This window comes from Daphnia carinata, chromosome 1 (assembly GCF_022539665.2).
Source record: "Daphnia carinata strain CSIRO-1 chromosome 1, CSIRO_AGI_Dcar_HiC_V3, whole genome shotgun sequence".
NCBI classification, from domain to species: domain Eukaryota; kingdom Metazoa; phylum Arthropoda; class Branchiopoda; order Diplostraca; family Daphniidae; genus Daphnia; species Daphnia carinata.
In genome coordinates this window covers 8457356-8483354 of record NC_081331.1, presented here as the reverse complement: position 1 = coordinate 8483354, position 25999 = coordinate 8457356, and the positions used below count along the sequence as shown (strand labels likewise).

The 25999-nt window shown below is 41.8% G+C and overlaps 4 protein-coding genes across 9 annotated transcripts; 2 read left to right on the top strand and 2 right to left on the bottom strand.

Annotated features, from left to right (window-relative positions):
• The first annotated feature begins 76 nt into the window (after positions 1-76).
• Positions 77-1199, top strand: LOC130693771 (INO80 complex subunit C-like). The gene is made up of 5 exons (XM_057516975.1): positions 77-233; positions 328-498; positions 626-719; positions 794-861; positions 928-1199. The coding sequence occupies exons 1-5, from the start codon at positions 210-212 to the stop codon at positions 1057-1059; spliced, it is 489 nt and encodes a 162-aa protein (XP_057372958.1). The 5' UTR covers positions 77-209; the 3' UTR covers positions 1060-1199.
• Positions 1149-2840, bottom strand: LOC130693691 (RAB6A-GEF complex partner protein 2-like). 2 transcript variants are annotated; one of them, XM_057516878.2, is made up of 7 exons: positions 2661-2840; positions 2363-2592; positions 2147-2296; positions 1973-2085; positions 1738-1890; positions 1544-1662; positions 1149-1480 (listed from the first exon to the last, which is right to left on the bottom strand). In XM_057516878.2, the coding sequence occupies exons 1-7, from the start codon at positions 2786-2788 to the stop codon at positions 1204-1206; spliced, it is 1170 nt and encodes a 389-aa protein (XP_057372861.1). In that variant the 5' UTR covers positions 2789-2840; the 3' UTR covers positions 1149-1203. The 2 variants fall into 2 exon arrangements, with proteins under 2 accessions (XP_057372861.1, XP_057372870.1); XM_057516887.2 differs by having other exon boundaries at positions 1172-1475.
• Positions 2841-4136: 1296 nt separating this feature from the next.
• LOC130693676 (meiosis regulator and mRNA stability factor 1-like) lies at positions 4137-11941 on the top strand. 5 transcript variants are annotated; one of them, XM_059495316.1, is made up of 25 exons: positions 4137-4294; positions 4355-4527; positions 4841-4902; positions 5073-5185; positions 5254-5366; positions 5443-5612; positions 5918-6212; positions 6290-6425; positions 6508-6797; positions 6894-7093; positions 7177-7270; positions 7341-7517; positions 7591-7778; positions 7933-8099; positions 8159-8373; positions 8437-8763; positions 8863-8979; positions 9191-9229; positions 9302-9538; positions 9797-10000; positions 10266-10536; positions 10711-10892; positions 11056-11223; positions 11362-11448; positions 11521-11941. In XM_059495316.1, the coding sequence occupies exons 1-25, from the start codon at positions 4201-4203 to the stop codon at positions 11683-11685; spliced, it is 4284 nt and encodes a 1427-aa protein (XP_059351299.1). In that variant the 5' UTR covers positions 4137-4200; the 3' UTR covers positions 11686-11941. The 5 variants fall into 5 exon arrangements, with proteins under 5 accessions (XP_059351299.1, XP_057372848.1, XP_059351314.1 ...); XM_057516865.2 differs by having other exon boundaries at positions 6290-6437; XM_059495331.1 differs by lacking the exon at positions 11056-11223 and having other exon boundaries at positions 6290-6437.
• A 12938-nt stretch (positions 11942-24879) lies between these two features.
• Positions 24880-25784, bottom strand: LOC130693751 (endocuticle structural glycoprotein SgAbd-1-like). The gene is made up of 3 exons (XM_057516954.1): positions 25749-25784; positions 25390-25667; positions 24880-25306 (listed from the first exon to the last, which is right to left on the bottom strand). The coding sequence occupies exons 1-3, from the start codon at positions 25755-25757 to the stop codon at positions 24979-24981; spliced, it is 615 nt and encodes a 204-aa protein (XP_057372937.1). The 5' UTR covers positions 25758-25784; the 3' UTR covers positions 24880-24978.
• Positions 25785-25999: the final 215 nt, after the last annotated feature.

Sequence of the window (25999 nt, the reverse complement as noted above, 5' to 3'; positions counted from 1 at the left end):
TGGCACCACTGCGATTTTGAAAAGGAAATCTTTCGTTGCAGTAAGGCCACTTAGTGCAACGAAAGATTTCGGCGCAATAGTGAAAAAAGTTCTTATTGCAACGAAAGATTTCGGTTCAATAGGGGAAAAGGCCGTTATTGCAACGAAATATTTCGGTGCAATAGATTCTACCAAGTTTACTGCATGCTAATTGCTAAACGTCTTCTGTGATGGCAAAGAAAAAGAAAACAAGTGTATGTTGTTATTTGATTTGCAACTTTTACCCTTCCGCGTAGTAGGCTACTACTGCTAAGGTTTTCTTACCATTTATTATTTTTTAAAATATAGATAATCAGCAAGAAAAACGAAGTTAGCAGTACCACAACAGTTCGCACAGAAACTTTTCTTTCGAAAAAAACAGAAGCTGCTAGTCCTTTGTTAACCTGTGTTGATGGTACACTGGATGAAGCTTGTCTTGATGAAATGAAAAATGTACCATTTAAAAACACCTCTTACGAGGTAAGGAAAACAATAAATAACACCAAATTTATTTATTCTTTAATGTTACCTTCGTAGAAATATGTTGTGATAAATAATGCTTCACATTTTATGTTTATTTGATAAAAATTTTTTCATGTTTGCCAAGGCAAAGAAAACTACTAAAAGGAAAATCTGGAAAGGGCTAAAGCAAATACTATCCCAAGAAAGGTCAATGGAGTGTACGTCAGATGCAGTATTTTGTGAGTATTAAAATTTTTTGTTTTGAAATTATTGATTGATTCTGTTTGAAAAATTACTATTAAAAAACATATAGACAGTAGTATTGATGCACCACCATCTTTTAAACCGGCAAAGAAATATTCAGATTTGTCTGGATTATTGGTATTATATATTAATACAAGTATGAAAATATTTTTGATAAACATAATTGTGTGTGTAACACGGCAGGGAAACTACACAGATCCTCATACTCATTTAAGATATGCTGAAGCTGAAGAGTATCAAACAATTCAAACTCTCCCAAGTGATATTGTTTCTGGTTATCTGACACTGAGAAAAGCCCTAAATCCTGTAGGATGAAAGTTGAGAATATTTTTTTCATGTACTGTACAAATGTGAATTCTTTTTTGAACCAATTTTTTCTTCCATTTCAGTGAGGAAAAGTTGGAAAAATGTAATGCATATGTATGTTTTTGGTGAATAGACAGCTATTGATCACACGTTCTATAATATAACCGTTGCATCACACGTACCATACAACGCCTTTGAAACGTGTGCAGGCGTCGTTGGGTATATCGTAATGGGTAAATCCCATACCATTGTTTCTATGTCCATCGATGTAGGAGGCTCCCAATTGTTCTCTCCGCTCCAACGTAAAGGTGTCACGGCGGTTACGAATTCAAAGTGCAGTCTCCACTTTAAAGCCACCATATCCGTGTCAAAAGACGGTGTAACGTGTAACGGTACAGGAAGCGATAGATGGGTTTGAAGAAATCCTATGCTGAATTAAAAAACAATTAGTTTCAAGTCAGACGAAGGCAAATAGTATTAAGTTTTATGATACCAAAATTCATGATGCTTAGAGTAGGACGTCACAATTTCGTCAGCAAATTTGGAATGAGGTCCAATTCTTCGGCGCTTTTCTTCAGGAACCACTTCTTGGCTTTGTAGGCTGACTGAATACTAGCCAACATAATTAACAAAGAAAACTGTTACACCAAAGTTATTGACAGCAAGGTAATAAGTTAATAATGTTACCTGAATACATGAAACATTAGAAGCAGAAAAGTCTAATGTTCCTACAATGTCTTCTCCTAGTCTATATCCAGATTTGAACAAGCACAAATTTACAACTTTCCCATTCCCATTTGTGACTTTATAAACACTAGGACTTCTTCTGGAGGTCAACAACTGGCATTGAAATTTAAGGTTTAATATAGGTCATGTTGAGTTGTGTGATTGTTTGTAAAATCTTAAGCTTTGTTTTACTTGCCTGAATGGTTTCCAATGGGTCATCAAATTCTGGGTTCACACATTGACTGGTCTTCAAAAATGGATTTGATACAACAATTCCTTGTTCATCCTGGCAGTTGGGTAACCCACACACTGAAAAAATAAACAATTTAAATAGCAAGTGTAAGATTAGTTAAACTAGTTGTGATTATACACTGCCATGTCATCAGTCTAAAGGGCACATTAAGTAGTTTTACTGGTGCCCCTACTCTCTGCAAACCAATTTTGAGTTTATATGAGTACTTTATGGCTTGGCCACGAAATGATGGAGGTAGATTGCTAGGTAATGTTTCTTGGTATAGATCTGTTTCACACACAAAAATTTAGTTAAATATTTTTGGTGAATCATACAAAATATAATTTGTTATACAGTCTGTATTGCTGTCATCAGGTAGTGTTAAATCACAAACCAGGATTTTAGGTTTGGTAGAAAAGATAACTAAGCCTCTCTCTCCAGCTTTAGGAGACAGTGATGTGCTATTGACTGTCATAGAAGTGTTACAGTTGGAAATAGAATCCACAACCAAAACCTTTTGCGGATTAATGGTACAAACACATACCACTTGCGCACTTGCCCAACCTAGTACATCCTCCGATTTTCTTAAGAGAGGAGAAGGTAATGAAGATGAAAAACATTTATGTTCTGTTGTCAATACTGTACGTCTTACTTGGTAGCAATAGAACTCTGAGCAGAGCCTGCCGTTTGACGTACATTGCTAAACGTAACCCGGCAAGAAATTCTATCTCCTGCAAAATAAACTGGGCCTCCAATCAGATGAGCACTGACTTCGATCATTTTCTTCAGAGAATAAACCACAACACAAACCAAACAACATCTATAGAATATCACCAGGAGCGGGGTGACCATGTATTTCGCGTGCTTGGGGCGTGGAAGGTGGAACAGCAGGGCGTAAATCACTGTTGAAATGAGCACATTTATGAAACAAATTTTTTCCGCGGTTAAGCCCACCACAAATGGAGGATCCCCATAGGTTATTTAGTGGAATATTTCATCCGTTGACCCGGTTTTCTCAGTGTATCGCTAAGCAATCATGCATGTATATACAAATGACTTAAGTTTTTTTTTATTATTTGTTTATGCTGGAATAATGTTGTAATAGCTGTATGTGCAGAAAAATAAATGAAATATATTTCATGCAATCCTTTTGTTTTCAGAAAATCCAGCTCGATGGGAAGAAGTCCCGTGTCAGCCACTCGTGATATCATTAACCACTACCCATTAGTTAAATGGCCGTTTTTAGCTATAACCGATAATGAAAATTCAACGAACAACGTGAAAGTATTGCGCTACAGTATTCCTCTGATTAAATAACACACCTTAGCAAATCAATTATCGAGAAACGCAAAATAATATTTTCGCCCTTAGATAATAAATTCATCTGTCTCGTCCTACGGTATATCCTTCCCCGAGGGAATTTCACAGCCCATGACTTCGGTCATTTCCACTAGAACTTCCACGGGATATCGATCGACGTCCCAGGTTCCCAACCAAGTATGCGAGCAGACGATCATACCTTGTGGACGGCAGAAATGGTTTTACCATAGTCCAAAGAAAACGCTAGGTTGATAAAAAAAATTTCCATATTCTCCACATGGGATGTTGTTTGTATGCTTTAATGCATGACGGTACCTTATCTTGGTTAGTAGGCTTACATAATGATACGTTGTTGTTACAACCTGTTGAAAAATTCACTAAAGTCAAATTGTGATTCTCTTTGATCAGCAACTACCATATTATGTACAATGTCTTTTTGTTATTTACCAAAATTGAAAAGGCTGTAATGTTGTACATGATAACACTTTATGCACAACAGCAACCAGACATAAGATGCAAGCTTCTTCTATGTATGTAGTGCGTTCATTACCTTTGTTATAGTCTTACATTTTTTTATTGTGGATTTTTTTTTTTTTACAATGAACAGACAAAATTGATAAAAAAAATTCCACTCATGTGACACATTACAAATTACATCCATAACAAAACATCGTGCCAACAGTTAATCAAACATCTGGCCAATTTAATTTAATAATTGTTTGGAAAAAATTCCTGTGAAATTTCATTTTAACTCTTGAAAGGTTAACGGTAGATACTTAAATTGTTTAAAATTTTTCATTTTTGTCTTATTTTTTGTTATGGAGATTTGATGGTATATTAGAAAAGTTTTTAAAGGAAACACCAATAAAAAAATGTCAGTTGTTTCTTCGCATAATGAAAGAAAACCAGTTTCATCTTGCACTTTGTGTGGTTCATACCCGAAGATTCCATTATTTACTCCCATTGGTAATCATAAAAATGTTTGATTTGTGTTGCAAAAAGTTATATCAGCATTTTCTATTGTAGGTATTTTCTGGGATATAGAAAACGTTAGGATACCCAGCTGTCACCAGGCAATAGCTGTTGTGGAAGCTATTCGCCAAAGGTTTTTAATGAACTATCGAGAAGCTGAATTTGTAGTTGTTTGTGATGTTCTTAAAGAGAGAAAGGAAGTCGTGATCGATTTAAATAATGCACAGGTATTTAGACTTGTTACTGAATTAATTGAACAATTAAAAAGGCCAAGTGCGAAAACAGATAAAATTTCGAACGTTTGCAAATGGAGATGAATAGGGTTCTAAACTGCATTTAGTTGTCTTTGCAAATTTAGCTAATTTTTATTTAAAGTTGTCTACAGTAAATAGAGATATAACGAAGTGCTTGGCCTGCCAATGCCACCATCGTACATGTGTTTATTGTTTGGACAATGTTAAAATTATCTAAGGGTTTAATCGTATCGTCTTTCCATTTGGGTGGCCGCAACTCAATAGAGCTGTTTTCTTTCCCGTATAGGTTACTGTGGTACATGTAAGCTGCACGAATAAGAACGCTGCTGATGACAAATTGCGTCAGCTGTAAGTAAACCTGATGAATATATAGTTTCTGTTAAGAACAATTTTATATATAATAGATTTTTTCGAAGTCCCGAAACAATTAACAAATAAAATATTACTTCTATAACCATGTAGTGCAAGCTTTAGATTTAGGAATTTATTTGTTACTGATTTGTGTATTAATATTACAGCATGAGACGATTTGCAGACAACATCGGAATTCCATGTGCTATGTTGCTTATATCTTCGGACGTGAATTTCACTACTGATCTTTCTGATTTTAAAAATCGTAAAAATGTTTATGGTAAGTTACAGTAGATATAATATTATAAAAGATGGTCTAACTATAATTCGTTGTACTCCAATATTCAGTCATCCTTCTGCATCAGTTTTTGGCATCGAAAGCGCTGTTAATTTGCGCCAACGAGCATTATTTATTTGATGATATTATTGGAAACGTACCTTTTTTAAAAGACGCAACAACGGTAAATATGCGTTAAAAAAATATATTTATCGACCAATTGAGCGTCATTCCATTCAACGTCTGTTCTTTGATACAAGGAGTATACTGATCCCGAATATCTCGATGTCATAAATTTGCCACTTTTCGTATCACCGTCCCAAGTACGCCAACGGGTTGAACAGATCGCTGAAAACTGTGGCGGAAAAATGGTTCAGCTTCAACGTGGCCGTGGCGTCATTCGTTTTAATAGTCTCAATACCGCTCAAAGGTAAAAACGACGCTTATTTCTACTTTGGTCCCGAATTTTGCCGGGGGCATACTCTTTGTTTTTTAGTTCGAATTAATTGTGTAGACTATGCGCTAATGCTTCCCTATCCCTAAAATACGACGTTGACACACTGCGTTAATTGATATTGTGCAACAATCAGACAACGGCTTTGCCGAAAGCTAGTCGACATTTCTCTCCACCATGTGCAATACCTACCTTACTCGTGTCTGATAGTACTCGCTCTTGTAATTCAAGGTCGTTCATAGTTTAGTCTTATTCTTTTGATACGTTCTCTGAACACGAAGAGCTGTATTACGAATGCAAGGTGAAGACGTCTTTGGAAAGAAAATATCCATCGATTATCGCCGTTCACCATACCAGTCTACTGCTGTGCCTCGCACGCCAAACGACTTGAACGTCGTTCGCCCCCATACCAAGGAGATGATAGGAGGGACGTGCAAGCGCCATTTTACCCCTTTTCCACCGCCGCCTAATCCAGCCAAAGTGGCTCCTCCTCGACTTTTGAACCTTCGCCCACGTTCTGTCAATCGAGAAGAAAAGGAGGTACTACTTGGCTATGAAGAACGCTGCACGAAAACGGTAATTTCTCGAATTCTTGCGCATTTGACTAGACATGGTGCTTGAAAATAACCAATTGCCTGCTATTCTTGATGAAGGCTGAGCAAGCCGTCGTAGACGATACTTTTCGGCGTGCCGTTTTAGATGCTGATGGGCCCAATAGGTGGGACTATTACCGAACACCGTCCGAATACCTTGTAGAGAAAACCCCCCAGGGTCACCGAAGAATCCGTGGTAACTACAAAGGTTTTTGTCTGTTTTTTTTTTTACCAATCAAATGTAGTTTGTCGCCAATAAGATTGATTTTATTAACCAGCCCAACATCAGTCAGCTTTAAATGCCAAAATTCAAGATAATCATGTCGATAGCAAAACCGAAAACAGAGCGGCTTATATTCCATTTCCTGCACCAAGCGGTGAAACTCCCATTCAAACTTGTTTCGCAGCACCCGCGCAGTCATCATTCTCTGCCTTGCAGTCTCCAACTTGTGCATTAAGTACCGTATCCCCTGTTGCTGTAGATCTACATGTTACCAATCTAGATCAAAGCATTGGTGCAAAGGAGATGAAAACACTCATAACGTCTGTGTTCAAGCAGCACGTAATGGTAAGGTGATCGTTTTTTAAGGAGTTTTTGCCCTTTCAGTTAAACAAAACATTGGTTGTATTGGTGTTTCTAAACTATTAAAACGTGATTCATTAGGTCATGAATGTTACTGTTCATCTTCAGAGTGACGGTCATCTTGCAGCAATTGTGCGCGTACCTTCAGTTCAGGATGCACAGTATTGCGTTTCTCAGCTTCATCGACGCAAACTGGGAAGCAAACGAATCATGATTGCTTATGATCAGAATAGCTATGGTTCGGGTCCAGGAAGGAGCGTACCAACACCTCTTCAAATCAGGTTCGAACTTGACGTGACATGTGCACTTTTTCATTTGTGTCACCTAATACCTATTTCCCTCTGTTTTTACTTTATTTTTTAAGAGCTCAAGTGAACGCTCTTCTAGCAGAAATTCCTCAACGCCGGCTTCCGCTGTTCAAGTTCCGCGAGTTGTATGAGCAACGCTACACTACGTCGGTAATATACCTTACGTCGTCTGTTTTCTTTAAATTTGATTAATATGTAAAAGATACATATTTAAATTTAGGTTAGTTTGGCTGATCTTCATCGTCTTCGGGATATTTTGCACGTTACAGATGACGTTCACGGAAGGTGTGTAGTTTTTCTACAGAATCAGCATCCTCTGAAATCGCAGCAATCTAGTGGAGATGAATCAAATAAAGATGTAACGCTGTTAACAAGAAGTAATTCTTCAGGTTCAGAGGTATGTGTTTTTGGATCAAAATGCATCTTTTAGCTTGCATTCGCCCAACTTGCTTCTTGAACTACTTTTGTAGCCAGAATTGTCGGTGTCCGAAATGCCGCGCTGCCCTCTCCATGATCCTATTCCAAATCATGTGTCCCATGGCTGGGCTGAATTAGAGCCTTCGCCGGAGCTTCCGTTGGTTTTGTCTACACTTCATCAAATTTCACTTCATACCCACTGTTTATTACAGTCACATGGAGGAACCATACCATTAGCTAGGTAGAAATTTTCCTTTTTTATCGTTTAGAGCTTTTTGTCCGAGCCATTTGTTTCAGTGTCAATATTTTTTCGAACTTATCTATCTTGTTAGATTTCTTTTTCCTCCTCTTTTTTTCTTTTCTTATAAATAATAATTTTTTTATTTGGCGTAAAGTTTGGCGCGATGTTACGAAATGGAAATTGGTGAATTGAATGTGAGTGAAGAAAAAGGCGTACCACTTGAACATCTGATCTCTTGCGTAAAAGGCGTTGGCATCGTCGCAGTGGCAGGTCACAAGCGACTGCAGTGGTCGGGAAAAAATGATCAAATGTCCAATAACGGTATCAACGATGCAACTACAATTGAAAAATATGATTTTATTTATTAATTACAATTTTAGAGCCCTTGCAATCACTGAATCCATCGTTGCTTCCTCAGATGTCACTTCTCTGTCGAGAGCTTGTAGATTTATTGAAGATGGCTCCACAATCCCGCATCCCTTTCTCAAAATTTATTCCCGCTTACCATCATCACTTTGGCCGTCAATGCCGAGTAGCTGATTACGGCTACACTCGCCTTATTGATTTGCTGGAATCGTTGTCACATGTTGTCCAGGTGAGCTTTTCATCCCTGTCTATAGCGACGAAGACTTTTTGTTAAAAGAAATTTCATTCTTAGATTTTAGGCGAAGGTTCTAGACGCCATGTTACGCTTAGTCATAAAGCACAAATGAAACGTTTCACGTCAGATCTGTTACGAAACTTGAAAGCACAAGCCAGTAAGCAGATGAGTGTTTCAATCTTCCCAGCACTTTACGAGAAAACACTAGGCCGTCCATTTGATCCGAGAGACTATGGCCTTTGTCACCTGAGTGATCTCTTGACCCAGGTTGCGGAAGCATCTGTGGTCGTTATGACCACGGCTGATGGAGAAGAAATAATTGCGTTACCGAAGCGCGAACAGACGTCAGACGAAGTGGAGCGTACCAAGCAATTTGCCCTTGAGGTTTATCTTTATTATTGTTTTTCACTAAATCTTTTTCTGGTCCATGTCTCAATGCTATTCGTACACAAAAATCAAATAATGGTGTTCTATCCTTACCAGGTTGTTGAGCTGTTGAAGCACGCTCCGCAATGCAAATTGGATTTTGCCAAATTCATACCTGCATATCATCATCACTTCGGCAGGCAGTGCCGCGTTTCAGACTACGGTTGCCAAAAGGTTTTATTTGTTTATTTATTTTAATTCAACTTTTTTTTTACTTTTTACTCGAATTTTAGTTACATTTTCTATTTATTTAACTATAACATTTTTTAATTTTTTAACATTCACTTTTGGTTTCATTTTTGCCTGGTGCCATCTTTCCTACCAAAGCGTAACATAAGAAATCCATTTTAAATTCTTTTATGATTTTCTTTATGATGCGGAATAGCTGGTGGAGCTTTTTGAATCAATTCCAGAAACCGTTCAGGTAAATATAATTTTTACCTCAATTTCGCCATTATCGAATGAAATTTTATTGAAACATATTGACATATTGAAGGTTTTCGAGCTGGATAACGAAATAGAAAAATACGTACAGCTGACCATGAAGCAACGTATGAAGATTTTATCCGACCAAGTTACATGGCTGGTCCGAAATCATACTGGCCATCAGCCTCTGTTGCTGAATTACTTACCAGACGCCTTTCGGATTCATTATGGCTTTGCTTTGAAACCTGAGCAGTATGATGCGAGGAGCTTAGATGAACTTGTTACAAAGCTAAGGAACCATGTTCAGGTATGTTTATTTTTTATTTTCCTTATTCTTCGAAACTATTCCCCATAGTGATATTGTATAGTGCATACTATTTTGGTTGCCGTCCAGCGCGTCATGGCGTCAAGTCAGTACGAATGTTGAAATTGTAAAAAAACCTTCAGTTTTAAAAGTTAAGAAAAATTTGTCCACTGGCAATAGAGTGTTTACCACTCTATTTACGAAAGGAACGCAAACTCCGTAGTTGCTGCTTTGGGAATCAAAAAGTTAATTTTGTTCCAGGTTGTTTATTCCGAGAGAGGGGCTGAACTGGCACTTATTGATCAAACCGCTCTCTCGCAAGCGAAATTCCGTGTGGTTTCTATTCTCTACCCGGTCTTAGATGGTTCAATGGCACTGCGCACACTGCTTGAAAAGTACAAGAATAACTATGGTCAAGAATGTCCGTTAAACTTCCTCACGGATTACATGGAAGACATAGTAATAGTAAGTCTTCAGTTATGCATTCATAATGTTCAAAATTAGCTAGATACAATTGCTACTCTTTGTGGATTTTGATTTTCTATAAAGCTTGAAATGAATCTACTCTTGGACTAGCCTATCATATTTCTGGTACGCATAAAATCTGGTAGCAGAAAAATGAAAAATGTTTGCAATTTCGTCTTCTTGTTTCGCTTTTGTTCAAAGTCTTGTCACGCACTTCGAAATTGTTCTACATTTTCTCTTTTATTTTATTCGTTTATTTGTTAAGGTAGATAACGAAAGCGACTCGGAGCCCATCGTTCGGTTTGTTCCCCTCTTTATGTTTTCTCGCCAGGTTCACATACTTTTGAATGAAAATGGAGGGCGTTTACTGCTTACCAACTTCGAGACCAGTTATCTGGAGCGGTTCGGAGTACAATGTCGACCTTCCTATTATGGTCATTCTAGTATAATATCTCTTTTGCAATCCATTCTTCACTTGGTCGTTATACGCGGAAAAGGGCCCAAACGTGTAATAACTCTTCATAAAGAAATGGCAGGTTAGAACTCGTGCAAGGTTATTCTAATCATTGTTATTTGTTTTAATTCTCTCAAAATGCTTTTACCAAGTGCCTTGCACATATTGCACATAAAAGTCCTAACTGTGATTACTATTTGTTGAAATTTTTTACTCAATATGCCATCTATTTTGTTGAAACTTTTCCCTTTGCCAGGTTTAATCCCTCCCATTGTTCCACCAGCACCGAAGCCATCAGGAATTAAACCTCCAGCACACTGGTTGATTCAGCCGCCAGCAAACAAGCCTGTTAACCAAGAAGATATTAGTCCGTACGATAAAAGTGGGATGTGTGAAGATCTGAAGCAATTTTTCAACTCCAGTTCTGCTTCACCTGTCGTAAGTAACATGCTGCCTAATAGTCCAACGTCGTAGTAGCAAGATCCTTTGCAATTGCTTAACGTTTTACCGCTCCCTCAACTTTGGTTTTGTTTCTTTCCGCGCTTTTTGTTTGCCTATCTATACGTTTATCATACTTGCTATACGGTATTCCTGGTAATAGATGTTATCCCCCATCCCAACTTTTATTCCTTCGGCGTCTTGGAGTCCGGTATGGAGCATGGCTATGGGAATCCCTCTTAACATGTCACCTACCTACGCTTCACATGCAGGCTATCCGCCTAATTGGAATGCCACTGCTTTGGCATCTAATTACCCGTGCAATTACTGGGTAAATAGGGCCTTATTTTGTCTAAATAATATATATGTCTATACGTTATCCTTAATAATGTGGTTGCTTGCTTGTAGAGGTTGATTATATGTCTCGTCTCTCTTTTTCAAGTGTAATTTACCTGTTTTACTATTCAAGTTTACAGCATGGCATGCACCCTGTACTTTTCCAGTACCCGTCACTCCTGTTTCGAATTTTACGTCACCTGGAGCATTAGTCAAAGAGGTGTGCTGTTGAATGTTGATTGCGGGGCATTAACTGAACGTTTCTTTCTTTCTTTTCTTTTTTCTTTTGAAGATCGAAGATGCGACTTCCGCTCCAGGAATACCTCCTCCTGCGTCGTTACTTCCTCGGCCATCAATGATCCTGACTTCCAGCGTTGAAGGCATGGCATCTAAAAGCCCCGTGAGAAGTAGGATTGCAGCGCAATTCCGTACCCCAGCGATCAAGCCCCTTAACTGAAAGTCATCTTGAGCTAAGCCCCCAAAATTAACGTCTAGTATGTAACAATTGCTACCAAAATGCCAAGTTTGCTTGGCATTTACAATGGTGATTTTAATTAAGATCATACGTAGTTTCAAAAAACTTCTGTTTTGAATTACCTACTTGTTTTGCAATGTGTTTCTTTTTCTTTTGTTTGTTTGTTTCTCTTTGCTATGCCTTCCGTGTTGCAATGATTTAGCTGGAATTTATTACATGGAAAGAATGTATTTGCAAATTCTGTGGTTCATTAAATTTGTCTTATAGTTTTTTAAGGCAGTAATCAATAAGTAATAGTAATAAAAGTTTTCGTTCTTTTACGCAGTCGATGGTGTCAGCCACTATATGCCTTCACCTTTTTTTTATTATTTAACTAAAGTCGGTTAACTGTAGTACGAGACAACTCATGGTATTCGAACGACGGGAGACTTACGATGAAAGATATTTATACTCACGAACGTAGATGCTCTTTCACCCTTTTGGTCTCAACGTCTCACATTGCGTAAAGCGTACACGAAAAGCAGCAAATCAAATACAACTACAAAGTTATCAAAGGTTATTTTAGTATGTGCTTAATGAATAACCATTATTGATAATAACATTTTTTGCTCCATAATACGTAAATTCTTATACTTATGTAACGAATCGTCTAGCGAAGCCCCTTCTTGCCTTCCTTTCTCAAATAGACTAGAATCTTATACCTGTAGCCCCTTTTAACTTACGCCTTCATTAACTAACCTAGTTTTAAAACTTCCTTAAGAATAATAACAAGTAACCAGGGCATGCCTAGGCACGTTCGTTAATAAGAGAAATTTTCACTGATTTTCAAAAGCCGCCCAAAACGGTCTGAACTTGTCGGCGCTAAACATAGATTTATTTCGGTTTGTTTGGAATTGCCCGAAACGGCCTAAACCCGTACGACCGATTTTTAGTGATCATCCAAATTCGTTCGATACTGCCCAAATTTGCCCTCCTATACCACTCCATTACGCCTAAAGTTTCCCGATACTGCCCGATTTTGCCGACCATCCTTTAACACTGTCCCGTATGGCTCCCACGGTTGATGGCTAATATATAAAAATCCATCGGCAACTTCCAAAAGGCAATCGATCACTCAGAGAGCTTAGCTTGTGTGACTGGACACGCTCTGTTAAGCTCCGTGTGCTGTATTCGTGTTCTGTTCTCTTCTGTGTAGACCTCTTCAGCATCATCTTCGAGCCGCTACCCCATTCTCGCCAGCTGAAGAGTAAGTTCCCTTCTTAATAATATTTCAATACCTGTCTGAATTGCCTCTTAGTAGTGTATACCCAAGTAATTGATGAGCAGTTGTAGATCTTTTATCTTCCGATCGATTTCGTTCGCCTAGCTACTTGTGGTGTTTTAATACACGATTATTCTATCAAAATACGTGTTGTCTTGTGCTCACTTATACACGGCATTGTGAGTAACAGCGCCGCATTTAGTTTGATTTTTCCGTATTGGAGGCAACACGACAACCTCGTGCCCTCCTTTACACTTACATATTGAATATTTAAAAAATTTTAACTAACAAACAACGAATAATGGATAAATTTTCAAAAAATTGTTGAATTGTTCTTTAGCAGTTCCATCTTCCCAATTTTTCTGGACGGGCATCTTCTCCCTCAATGTCTTTATCATCGACCCATTTCCACCAAAATTGCCTTTGCCTTCCATCGCCATCAGAATGTTAATCATCATCTTCGAGAAAAAGTTTTTGAAAAAGTCGAACATCACGCTGGTCTTGATTAAGCATTGTCTCCATATGAGCTTTTCCGATTTGCTCACAAACTTCGTTTTCATCAATATCCTCCTTATCGCCTTCTTTCTTCTCCCAGCCATTCATTTCGTCTTCCCGTTCGTTACCGCTCCCAACTTCGGAACCTGGCAGTTCAGCTTCGTTTTTTTTAACTCAGACCTCTAAATTCTTGCTCCTCTTCATTGCATTTTCATTTCTCCGAAACGAATGGTTTTCATTCCACATTTTCATCTTCGTGGTCTGGCAGAAAAATTTCATCATCAGATTCTTCATTTAAAATATTGATAAAACTTATTCTTGCGTGTCGCTTCCAAAAAATGAATCTACACGGTAAAATAAGTTCCCTTACCATAAAACGAAAAACAAATTTTCAATAACATTCACCGGGAAATTTTCCTGAGCAGGCAACCAACAGGTGTTCGACATTTGAGGCTTCATTGTTTTGGGTACATTTTAACTTAAGAATAATATTTTCTTTTCCAAAACTATCATTCTTGTCCAGGTTTGGAGTCAGATCAAATGAACTAGAACATCCGATTCCCTAAAACATTAAAATTGCATTATAAAACGAAATCAACGAGTAAATTAAGATATTTACTTTCAAACCTAAGCTCCATATCCGATTTTAGGGCAGCTATACTTTTGCGCTTAGCTGCCCAGGTGCGAGAAGAGCTCAACATAAAAATGGATACAACCATCTATTGGTCCGATTCGACTACGGTCCTCAGCTGGATCAAGTCCCGTTCCTGCTGCTTCAACAACTATGTTGGCAACCGCATTGGGGAAATCCTTGAGACGTCTTCCCCAAATCAATGGAACTACGTGCCGAGTGCCGTCAACCCAGCTGACGACGCTAATCGTGGACTCAACGCATCTGAATTCAATCTCCAACACCGTTGGTTTTCTGGCCCAGAGTTCCTCAAGTCTTCAACCGACTGGCCATCCCTTCCTACCCTGCCGCCTTTGGAAGTGAACGATCCAGAAATTCGCGAGACGTCCTGGGTTGGCCAAGCCCATTTGCCTGACGATGCTATCGACCAGTTAATCGCCAGAAAATCGAAAGTCCACATCATCGTACGCACCGTCGCATACATGTTTCTTGCTAACGCCCGCAAGACTCGAGAAAATAGAAACCTGAACGGCCTCACAGCAGACGAAATCGGTCTTGCCCGCAACGCCCTTCTCCGCCACACCCAAGACAACGCTTATCATGACGAGGTAGATGATCTACGGGCCGGCCGTCAACTTGAAATCAATGCGGATCTAATCAAACTATCACCATATTTAGACCACCGCGTCCTCATGTGTGTAGGCGGCCGAATCAACAAGGCACCTTTGCCGATCGACATCCGCCATCCGATCATCCTTCCACGCCTCGAACGTTTCACAGAGTTAATTCTATCACAAATGCACCGCGATTGAGCCCACTTGTCGGCTGAACAGCTACATCACGAAGCAATTTGTTGCCTTTACGCACGGATGTGATACGTAGAGAGAGAGAGGGAAAAAAAAGGGGGAAAAAGACGTTTGGTGTGATGAGGGACGATTGTATTGTTGAGTGCGTCGCCACACGCTCTCTTCAAGACTTTGACAAAATCACAAATTAGATTCGAAGACTTTAAGTTGGTGTGACACACGTGCTGTCGTAACAGGTGAGCGATTGATCGCGGTCGTAGGTAGGTACGCCCTTCGTTACCGATTTCCCTAACTCCTCTCCAGACGCTGTCAGGTTGGAATTTTTGGGGTCTGCGAAAATGACCGTCTTTGCTGGCACGGGGTTGCCAACACTGCTCTAAACATGAATAAAAAAACACGAACAAAAAATACTACATTCAAACAGCATCAAACCTCCAAACACGAACCGAGCTTCTTTGCATCCACTTCAGTTTATGAGAGGCTCACAGAAAATAAAAAAAATCCATTAAATAATTGTCGAAAGAAGATCAACCAATTGCTCTTTTACTTATCGTAGATATAGAAATACAAATGTCCATTATTACGAGCTACTAGCTACATTTGAAACCTGATACATAACTCAAGACGTACTGTATATGGCTTAAGAATGAACAGTACGAAACACCATGGATTTCCTGTATCAAATTGATTTTTAAAATATAATATTTGAAGAACGCAGTTTATTTTTTGTGGAAAAGGATTTGTATAAATATTGGAACGAATGAAATCATTTTATATCACAAATTAACAAATATTAACTACTTCGAAAAACAAGTCCTTTTGATTAGTTGCGTGTTCAGCGCGGGTGTTCAGTCTAAGCCCTCTGTATACAAATGATCGGGTTGTAGGCATGACCGTTAAAGAAATAGAAAGTGAAAATCGGAAGCAAGAAGACTTTATGAAACGTTTTTCATAGTAACGATTGTAATATTCTCGTAGCCACGAGCGTTCTAGAGGATAGTTGTTACCGTAGCTCTAAGGATTTTCTAGAAGGAGTAATTATTACGATTACGATTGAGCTAGTTTTAAACACGAGGCGATTTATTGAAATGAAATTACAATAACGAGCGCAGGATAGTCTCCTCTCGGCTTCTTTAACTGAGCTGAAATTTCTCGGCTAGGCCTACGCCGTGTTTCTTCTTAGCTCCGCCCTGTTGAACACGTTTCGGCCTGCGGCGATTGCCGAATTTAAGGCCTGTTCGTCAACCACGATTCATAGTTGCGAATTCTTCTCTCCGTTTCCAACCTGTGCTCAGCTGGGAAGGGCACATCCTCCGGCCCATCAACGGATTCTAAAAGACATAATTTGTGGACGGGGCGATGAAGTTCCGTGCCGCGAGTTTGGGTAATGGCAGATCGAACAATGTCGCCTTCTCCAACAAAAACCTCGATGACTTTCCCAAGCGGCCAAGTTCCACGCGGATTGCTCTGATCAATCAAAATGACAATGTCTCCTACTTTTATGTTTCTTCCTTCCTCGCACCATTTTTGACGTTCTGTTTGATTGGGAATGATCTCTAGCATCCAGCGTCGCCAAAATTCATCTGCTGTTGCCTGTACACGCCGCCATCTCTTCTTTGATGACAGATCGTCGGCAGAAAAAACGTCAGGCGGCAAATTCGGTTTCGCTCGCCCCATTATTAGGTGGTTTGGCGTCAGGCACTCGGGGTCGGACGCGTCTTCACTCACCTTTGTCAATTTTCTGCCGTTTAATAGGCTTTACACGTGAATTAGGGAAGTGACGACTATTTCATCCGTTAGGGTTTGCTTCGGGTAAACGAAAGCAAGGGCACGCTTGGCTGACTGAACCATACGCTCCCAAACTCCGCCAAAGTGAGGCGCGGCGGGCGGATTAAAATGCCATTCTACTCCTTTTCGGCATAAGTGTCCAGTGACGACGTTCAACCATGCTGGATTCGTTAGGCATTCGGCAAGTTCCCTTTGGGCTCCAACGACATTCGTCCCGTTGTCGCTGTGATACGACACTGGAACACCACGTCGTAATTCGAATCGATTCAGTACCGAGATGAAAGAATCAGCTTCAAGGGAATAGGCCATATCGATGTGAACTGCACGGGAGGTGAGACAGGTGGAAATTCAGGCTCAACGTTTGACCGTTCTTCTGAAGATTTTTACGTTGATAGGGCCGAAATAATCGACTCCTGTGCGAGTGAAGGCAAGGCTGCCATTTTGGGCGGACGGCCTTCTGCTTTATATCTGCGGCACAGATAGCATTTGTTTAAAATTCGCTGAACTGTGCGCCGCCCTTGGGGTATCCAATATTGCTTCCGGACTTCGTGGTGCATATTTTCGGCTGACGGGTGGGCACGGTCAAAATGCATTTGACACACGATCAACTCAGTGAGGCGTTCTTTAGGTGGCAAAATGATTGGGTGACGTACGTCAATAGGTAACGAGGCTTCTCCAATTCGCCCATCAACGCGCATTATTCCTCGATGGTCAATGTAGGGAGACAGCTTTAGCAAGGGAGAGGTTTTCGGGATCGGGCGACTGGCTTGCAGCTCCTTAACCTCGTCGAAGTAAGATTTCTCTTGAACGTATTTGATAAGGAATTGGTTTGCATTCCGTATTTCGACGGCAGTCCATTCGCCCGTACTACTTCTATTTTGACCTTCGTGACCCTTTGTCTTCCACTAAACAGATACGCAACTACCCTGATTATATGATGAATTCTCGAACTTCGGTTGATCAGTTCCTCGATGCTATCATTGATTTTCATTATTGTTCCAATCCACTTTGCCGATCGAATTTCTGGGTCGTTGGCGTCAACATGAAATGCTGTTGGTACATTTGGCCAAAATTCCTGGTCTTGTTTGAGGAAGCTTGGACCTACAAGCCAGCGGTGATCAGGGGAAAGTTCCGAAGCATTTAGTCCACGGCTAGCATCGTCAGCTGGGTTGTCGGAGCTCGGACGTAGTACCAATCTGTCCGCGAAGTGTTTTCCAAAATCTCGCCAACGCGGTTTCCGACATAGGTGTTAAAGCGGCAAGATTTCGAGTTAATCCAACTCAACACGGTAGTAGAGTCGGTCCAGCAATATACTCGTTTGTAGTTAATATCAATCTCCCGCCTTAGAAGAATAAGCAAACGTGTTACGAGAACAGCGGCGCAGAGTTCCATTCTTGGGATCGTCGTAAATTTCAAAGGAACTATCCTTGATTTGGATATAATAAACGAGACTTCAACTCCCTCTCTATGCACGAAACGAAGGAAAGCCACTGCTCCAAATCCTAGCTCCGAAGCATCCCCGAATGTATGTAGTTCAACATCGTCTGATTTAACATCTACGGGGGAGATACAGCGCTTTATATTAAGATGTTCGAGCGCAGATAGAGACGTTCTCCAGGCTTCCCAGCGATCAAGTATGTCTTGGTCCAGATGGTCATCCCATTCGACTTGCTTACGCCAAACCTCCTGCAACAAAATTTTCGCCGTGAAGATGATAGGGGCTAAGAAGCCTAACGGGTCGAAAATGCTTGATACGGCCCGTAGCGAGTCTTTGCTATTTCACTTTGTGTTTGCGTTTACGATAAACACGTCGCGGTTGAAGTCCCAGGAAAGACCTAAGGTACGTTCGACTTGAAGAGAGTCGAGGTCCATATTTAACGTAAGACCTTGCTGTGCTTGTCCCGGGAGAGCCTTGCGAACATTTGCATTTGACGTAGCCCACTGTGTTAATGGAAATCCTCCAATGCGCATGACTTCAGTGAGGCGGTGCGCGGTTGAGATAGCTTCTTCTTCAGTTTTGAAAAACACGAGCCAATTGTCGACGTAGAAATGGCGTACGATGTGTCACAAAAGGTATTCGACATCGTCATGGCTGTCTCGAGCGGCCTGTTGGACATATGCGCAGACCGTCGGCGATGAACGAGCCCCAAACACATGCACGTCCATTTGATAGGTATCAGGTGGATCGGTAGACCCAGGTGTTCTCCATAAGAAACGAAATGCCGGCCCGTCAGCTCTCCGCACACGGACTTGATGGAACATTTTTTCCACGTCTGCTACCACCGGGACAGGAAACTGGCGAAAGCGCATAAAAATTCCGATTAGGCTGGCGAGTAAGTCCGGACCTCTTAAAAGCACGTCGTCAAGGCAGACTCCTTTATGTTTAGCAGCTAGGTCGAAAACTACCCTACATTTTCCTGGTTTATTCGGGTTGAAAACCGGGTGATGTGCGTTGTACCAGGTACGACCGTGCTGTCCTTCTGCTATCTCGTCGGTCGATAATTTTCTCGCGTGTTTGAGTTGCACATTTTCTTCAATCACCTTCCGGTATACTTCTGACAAGGGTTTGTCAGAAGCGAATCTGCGTTCCAGGCTATTGGGACGACTCACTGCCCTAGGTCGATTGTCTGGAAGGTGAACGTCATCCGATTTCCAGAGAAAACCCGACTCGTAACGCTCGCCATTGTGCCGCGTTGTTTCAGACAGAATTCTCAAAGCTCGTTGCTCTCTCGCACTAACCGGCACGATAACACCAGGTTTCGTTCCAAACGTGTCGTATTGGATGAAGTTCTCGACTACTGCGTTCAATTTGTCGTCGGCCAGAGACAAGGCGTGACAATCGGCGGAGAGGTTTCCGTTCTTGGCGACAGGTCCGACGATACACCAACCAAAACGGGTACGTTGTGCTCTAGGGGCCCACTGCCGCGCAGTGTCGACCCGAAGTTCCAAGACCTCAATCGGCGCAGGATGGTCAAATCCAATTAAGACTGTAACGTCTTCGACCCTAGTCGAATGAACTGGCACTGCTAGATGCGGCCATTCTTCCAAAAGCTTAGGTAGATCAACTGGCTGAGTCTTCAAGTTGAGTGTTTCTACCGTATGCGCGTCTTCGATTCGAAACGATTGGGTTCCGTCAAGGGATGCCATTTCGAAGTCAACCTTTTCAGTAAAAAAACGGTGGGCAATCGGGTCCCACGGTCGTTATGGCAATACTTTCTCTTTTACCCTGTAGACCAAGGGCCTTAGCGACTTTGCCTGTGATCAATGTCAGTTGACTGCCGGAATCCAACAGAGCATACGTGACTACTTCGTTTCCATTAGCTTTTAGCACGATGGGCAAGATAGGCAGCATAGCATGGCGAATAGATGATCTTGGGGTAGTTGCACCTGTAAATGTAACTTGACTGATAATCGCAGGCTCTCGTGAAGTTGCGCTACGTCTTGGGTACATTCTGGGGGCCCCATGTAACAGGGAATGGTGTAGCCCGTCACAATCTTTACGCGCGCATGGTTCACTTCGCTTGCAATCAGGGCTGAGGTGGTCTTGGGCGAGACAACGGTAGCATAGTCGATTTTCTTTAACAATTGTAGCTCGTTTTTCTACCGGCATCTCCTTAAACTGCTTGCAGTCCTTAAGGTGGTGTAGACTTCGACAAACGGAGCAGGCTGGCTGAGAAGTTGTACTGAAAACCCTAGGATTAGTTCGTTGGCGATGCTTTTCAACATTTGCTCGTCTCTCGACATTAGCTATTTGAGATTTCTTGTAGTCGATCATGGTTCCTACTCGGATGGAGTACTCTGCCATAGCTACATCGTCCAGCCAGGCGTTGAAGTCCAAAACTGTCGGGAGCTTGGGTTGCATAGCCCAGCTTCGTTCTCCCCAACGACTTCGTAGAGTCGGCGGTAGCTTGTTGACGAGTTGAGCCAGTGTCGAGTTGCTATGTAGTTCTAATCCATAACCACCTAACTGCAGCGTTGCCACCACGGAATGTAGTTTAGCCGAGAATCCTTTTAGGGCTTCGTAGTCATTATCTCTGAAAGCTTGTAGTTTTATAAGGGAAGACGTGCATGCCTGAGAGACGATTTGAGGGTTTCCGAATTTGCGATACAGTTCCTTCAGAGCATGCTGGTACAACCCAGGATTTAACAAGGCCTCTCCAACATGTTGCTGCACGTCGTGGGATAAACAGTTTCGTAGATGCGTGAGGCGTTCTGCGTTGGAAGAAGCTGCATCGTGCACCTGAATTTTAAAGGACTGTATAAACATCGGCCAGTCACGAGGATTCCCAGTAAATCTTGGTAGTTCCAGTCAGGGCGGACGAACAAAGGAGCGAGCTGGAACGGCGAATTCTGTGCCAATTTTTTCGATCCATGCGTCGGGAGCATATATACCTGCAGACACGACGGGATGGTTGCTGGATCGAAGATCTGGACCTTGTTGCCCAAACGTAGTGAGACAGGGATTTGTGGTTGTCATGAAGGGCGTTGCCTTTGGGTTAAGGTGCGTCGAGACATGTGGCGGAAAGCGCTGTGCGGGTAGTGACTGAAGGGAATTTGCGCTCACGACTGCCGGCCCGTTCGTAACCGATGTAGTGGGTACTATGGTGCTTACGGGCCCATTCGAAGCTTCGCCATGAACAGTGTTGCTAGGGACTTGCGAGTTCAAGTTCGATTGCGCATCAGGAACACTGGTACGTGCTAGCGACACCGACGTTACAGGTAGCGGAGCAGGAAAGGAAGGTGGAACGGTAGATGCCTGCATGGGCTGAGGAGGTTGGGCGTGAACACACTAAATGCCTTTGCGGCAAGTCCTCGAACTTGTGATAGCACCCCCGAAGAGGGCATAGTCCCAACTGGAAGAGATGGTAAAGGTGTGTAGGATTGCGTGGTCAAGAAAGGTTTGCGGGTTGGTATTGAATGGCCTGTTTCCAGTGGCGTCATTTGAGGTTTTGACGAGCGGCTGCTGCTAACAGTTGAGATATTTCCTTCCGCTCCACCAGGAGCTTGTCCAGCTTGCGATGTAAGAGGGTTCGATGGGGGTGTTACAAGTGTCTCCGTTAACTGGGTTTTGTCCTCACCAACATTCGATCCAGGGATTGCGTTGAGATGTGCTTGAAGCGAAACGTCATCTTCGGTTTCTTCAGCAAGTCGACGGAAAATCGCGCCGCTCAGGCGTTGCTTTTCGACCTCATTGCGGAGCTCACGTTGAATTCGATAATTTATGACCTTTTGCTTGTATTCCTCCAATTGCCGGATACGTGCGTCCTCTTGTTCGCGTAATTTATTCTCTTCATCCGTTTGCTTGAGTTTTAACTCGGCTTCAAGCTGCAGGCGCTCTGCTTCCAAGGCTTTTGCTCTGGCTGAAGACACACTTGAATGATGGGATGAGCGGCGCGACGTCACTGAAGCTGCCGAAACAATTGTAAATGAGCTTAAGTAGTTGTCGATTGAGCCTAAGTCGACCCGATGATCATCAGTGACTACTTTCAGCCAACCAACGGCGTCAACTCTCTCAGAGAGGTTTGTGAATATCTCAAATAACGATCATGACGTCTCTCGACCTCATCATAGCTTGCCACCAAGTGATCTCGAAGCGCGCGGATGGCATCTCTACCTTCTCCAATCCGTATAGCTGCCAAGACTCTTTTACAGGTTCTTGTGTGGCTACCCTTTTCAACCGATCGAAGCACCTTCAATCTTTCTGGGTCACACTCCAGTTCCCTTTCGTCTACTTCCACCTCTTCTTCTTCGATACTAGACAGGATTAGTTCACTTTCAGCCATAGTTGGGACAACCTAACGGTGGACCTAGCCTTCTAGTGCAGTAACGCTGGCCGTAGATGACGATGCCAATAGGCGGACGTTGTCGGACGCTGACACAGCCAAGAATGGCGGACGTTGTCGGGCAAAGAGGAAACCAATATGGCAATCGCAGTTCAGCGACTATTCGAAAAATTTTGATCCGTCAATTTGTAAGATGTCCGCGTCTTCTCCAAGTGATGGCACCTGAGATAATTTAGCTTCCAATTTAAGTAAACAAGATGCCACTTCCGACTTAAACTCAATCCGTTTTTTTATATCTAACTCTGAAACGTCGAGCACCTCCGATACCGGCAAGGGTCGTTCTACAACACTAATGATGCGCGAGGGAACGTGGTTATTATCCGCTGACTTTGTTTCGACAATAACGCGACGGTGAACTATACGCGACGATGTCTGTTCTTGAACCGGGAATCGAATTTTGTAGGGAGCTTGACGCTTGGCTCTTCGTTTTTCTTTCTGAGCCAAGCGTTGATGCGGCTTTGATTTGCCGCGAGGCAGCTTAATGCTTTTGCACCACGCTGTAAGTGGTGACAAACGAAGAACAACAACAACAACAAAAAAAAAATTAAAATAAAAAACCAAAAGAAAACTAAATGGAGATACTACGCGTTGTGGAGGTAGTGACGGCCCACCCTTTGTCTCTACGCTCTGACAAATGAGAAGGGGAAAAAATGGCGACACCACGTGCGGCGAGGGTGGTAACGACTCCCCCGGTTCTTTGCCACCCACTGACGATTGAAGGAAAAAAATGGCGAGACTACGTGACTTTACTACAGGGGTAGCGAGACCAAAGAAGAGAAAAACGTGTCTGCCACGCGGGACTTGTACGTCTACTAGTCTTGCTAAATTTGAATGACGTTTCGAGTCGGCAACGGCACACACTCATACGGATACGCACACAAATTTACAGACAAAACTAGTTGGCAAATCAAATCGAAATAATGCTCTAACGCAGTTTATCGAGACGACTCGAATAAATTCCTGAAATGCCAAAAAACAGCAACGGTCGACGAAGGATGTGGAAATTCCCGGTCGAATTCCCGGTCGATGCACGAAATGTTACCGGAGCTGTAAGGAATTTCTAGGAGTAATTATTACGATTACGATTGAGCTAGTTTTAAACACGAGGCGATTTATAGAAATGAAATTACAATAACGAGCGCAGGATAGTCTCCTCTCGGCTTCTTAAACTGAACTGAAATTTCTCGGCTAGGCCTACGCCGTGTTTCTTCTTAGCTCCGCCCTCTTGAACACGTTTCGGCCTGCGGCGATTGCCGAATTTAAGGCCTGTTCGTCAACCACGATTCATAGTTGCGAATTCTTCTCTCCGTTTCCAACAATAGTATTGACGTTCCAGCGTGCCATCTGGTTATCCGGTACGATATGCCACAAATTTACTGGGCGTCTGTTCATTCAAAGGCTCGAGCGCACTCTAAAAAATCATTATATTCTGATGGTCGAGAAGGAGGCCATAGATGAATTTCTCTATCACTTCCATGCCGGTTCCATCAACGACTAGTATCCCATCAACGAGAATCATGGGCAACAGAGCCATGGCTACAGAGGATCAACGCAACAAGCAACCTAGTACATGCAACAACAACAACAACACAACAAGCTTCCCGGTCTTACGGCGGGAGACGATCCAATCCCGACCCGTAATTAGACCATCCGACTTTTCTATTATGGCTTTTTTTCGCATGTAATTAATTTCTAGCATGAAAAAAATCTTTTTAAAAGACATTAAAAGAAGTAAAAACTAAAGTTCATTTATTAAAATTTTTAATTTTGTTCATTTTGTTTGCTAAATTTAACATGTGCCATAATGAACTGTAGCCTTTTATCAGTGATAGTTAGATCATCTATTTTACAGTATAAAAGACTTGATAAGACAATTTATGTTTGGTAACGGTGTTGGTTCGCTAGCGCCGTTACTGCGTATATGTGCGTTACTAATGAATGTTTATCTAATTGCAGGTCTGGGAATGGCTGAAAAGAGTGACGCAAAGGTCGCGGCAGTTTGAACAACGATGGATTGTGACCACACTAGCTGATTACATGGAAGGGAAACGCCATAAACTCTAAATGGAAATTAGGTGTCCACATGAATTATAAACGGTGGATTAATGCGGATATGGAGACCAAACCCACTCTTTTTCTTACGTTACTGGTAAGTTGAACATAAATGTTTTTTTATGGTTGTTTTAATAATTTTATAGTTGTCGCTAAAAGAAAGTTCACCGAGCCGAAAGAATTAGAGTAGTGTGCGATTCCATAAACGACGTGCACAAGCTCGTTACGACAAATATTTGCATGGCCATCTATAGAAACAAACGTGTAAAGCTGTGCAATACTTTGTAGAAATAAAAGGCGTTTTCTTGCGTTGATTGCATTGATATTTACACCAAGCGTTCGATATACAGACATAAATTATAGGACATGTTTTTAATATTCAATCGCGTGTCGGGAAATCTAGTAGATCTTGTAACCCTTTCCATTGAAGGGGATGTGAACGGGAGCAACTGGGAGCTCATATTCATGGACGGGAGCGACTGGGAGTTCGTATTCGTGGACGGGAGCGACGGGCAAGTGATCTCCTTTGGGCTGGAATCCAGCCTCATCGGCAGCCCAGGTCAAAGTGAACTTGTCGCCTTCGGGGGAGATCCAGTAGGAAGATCCCTTGTTGGTGTTGCCGAAGACTTCACCGTACGATTCTTTCCCGTAAGAATCGTAGATGACTCCTTGTATCTTCTTCTGTACCTGAGATTCTTCGCGGGTGGTGTAGTCTGACTGGGCATAGCTGTGGATTGAAATGATTGAATTTTTCGAATGAGTTTCTTTAATTCTTAAATTAATGAGCATAAAGTATGAAATTTGATTAACCTCCACTGGCTGCTGCCATCGATGTTGCGCTCATCGGATTGGCTGGTGATGGTGATGTCGGCGTATTTGTTATCCTTGTTGTAGCTGGGAGTAGGGTAGGCTGGTGCTGGGTAGGCTGGTGCTGGGTAGGCTGGTGCTGGGTAGGCTGGTGTGGAGTAGGCTGGTGCAGGGTACTTTGGTGCAGGGTAGCTTGGCGCAGGATAGCTGGGAGCTTTGTATTCCGGCTTGTAGCTGGATGGAACAGCGGCAGCCACAGCCAAGAAAGTGGCGACGAAGAACTGGCGGCAAAGTATCGTCGTTAATTAAAACTCATAAATATTTTATTGTAATCGGAAATAATGAAGAATTAATTGCCTTACAAGTTTCATGTTGGACTAGGTTGATTTGATGAACAATTGATGCATATGGTTCTCCATTTCTGGTCTTATATAGTCAAGTGAATGTTAAATTACATTCGATTGACCTAGTTGTTCTGGCAGCCAGATTTCATTCAAGCAACTAGACTTGGGCGTTGTTCAAGAATAGAGCACTCTCACTTTTCACATCAGCCACATTACAGAATTGTTTTAGAAAAACCAACTTGTAGTTAGGGATAACAACTTCTGAGCAT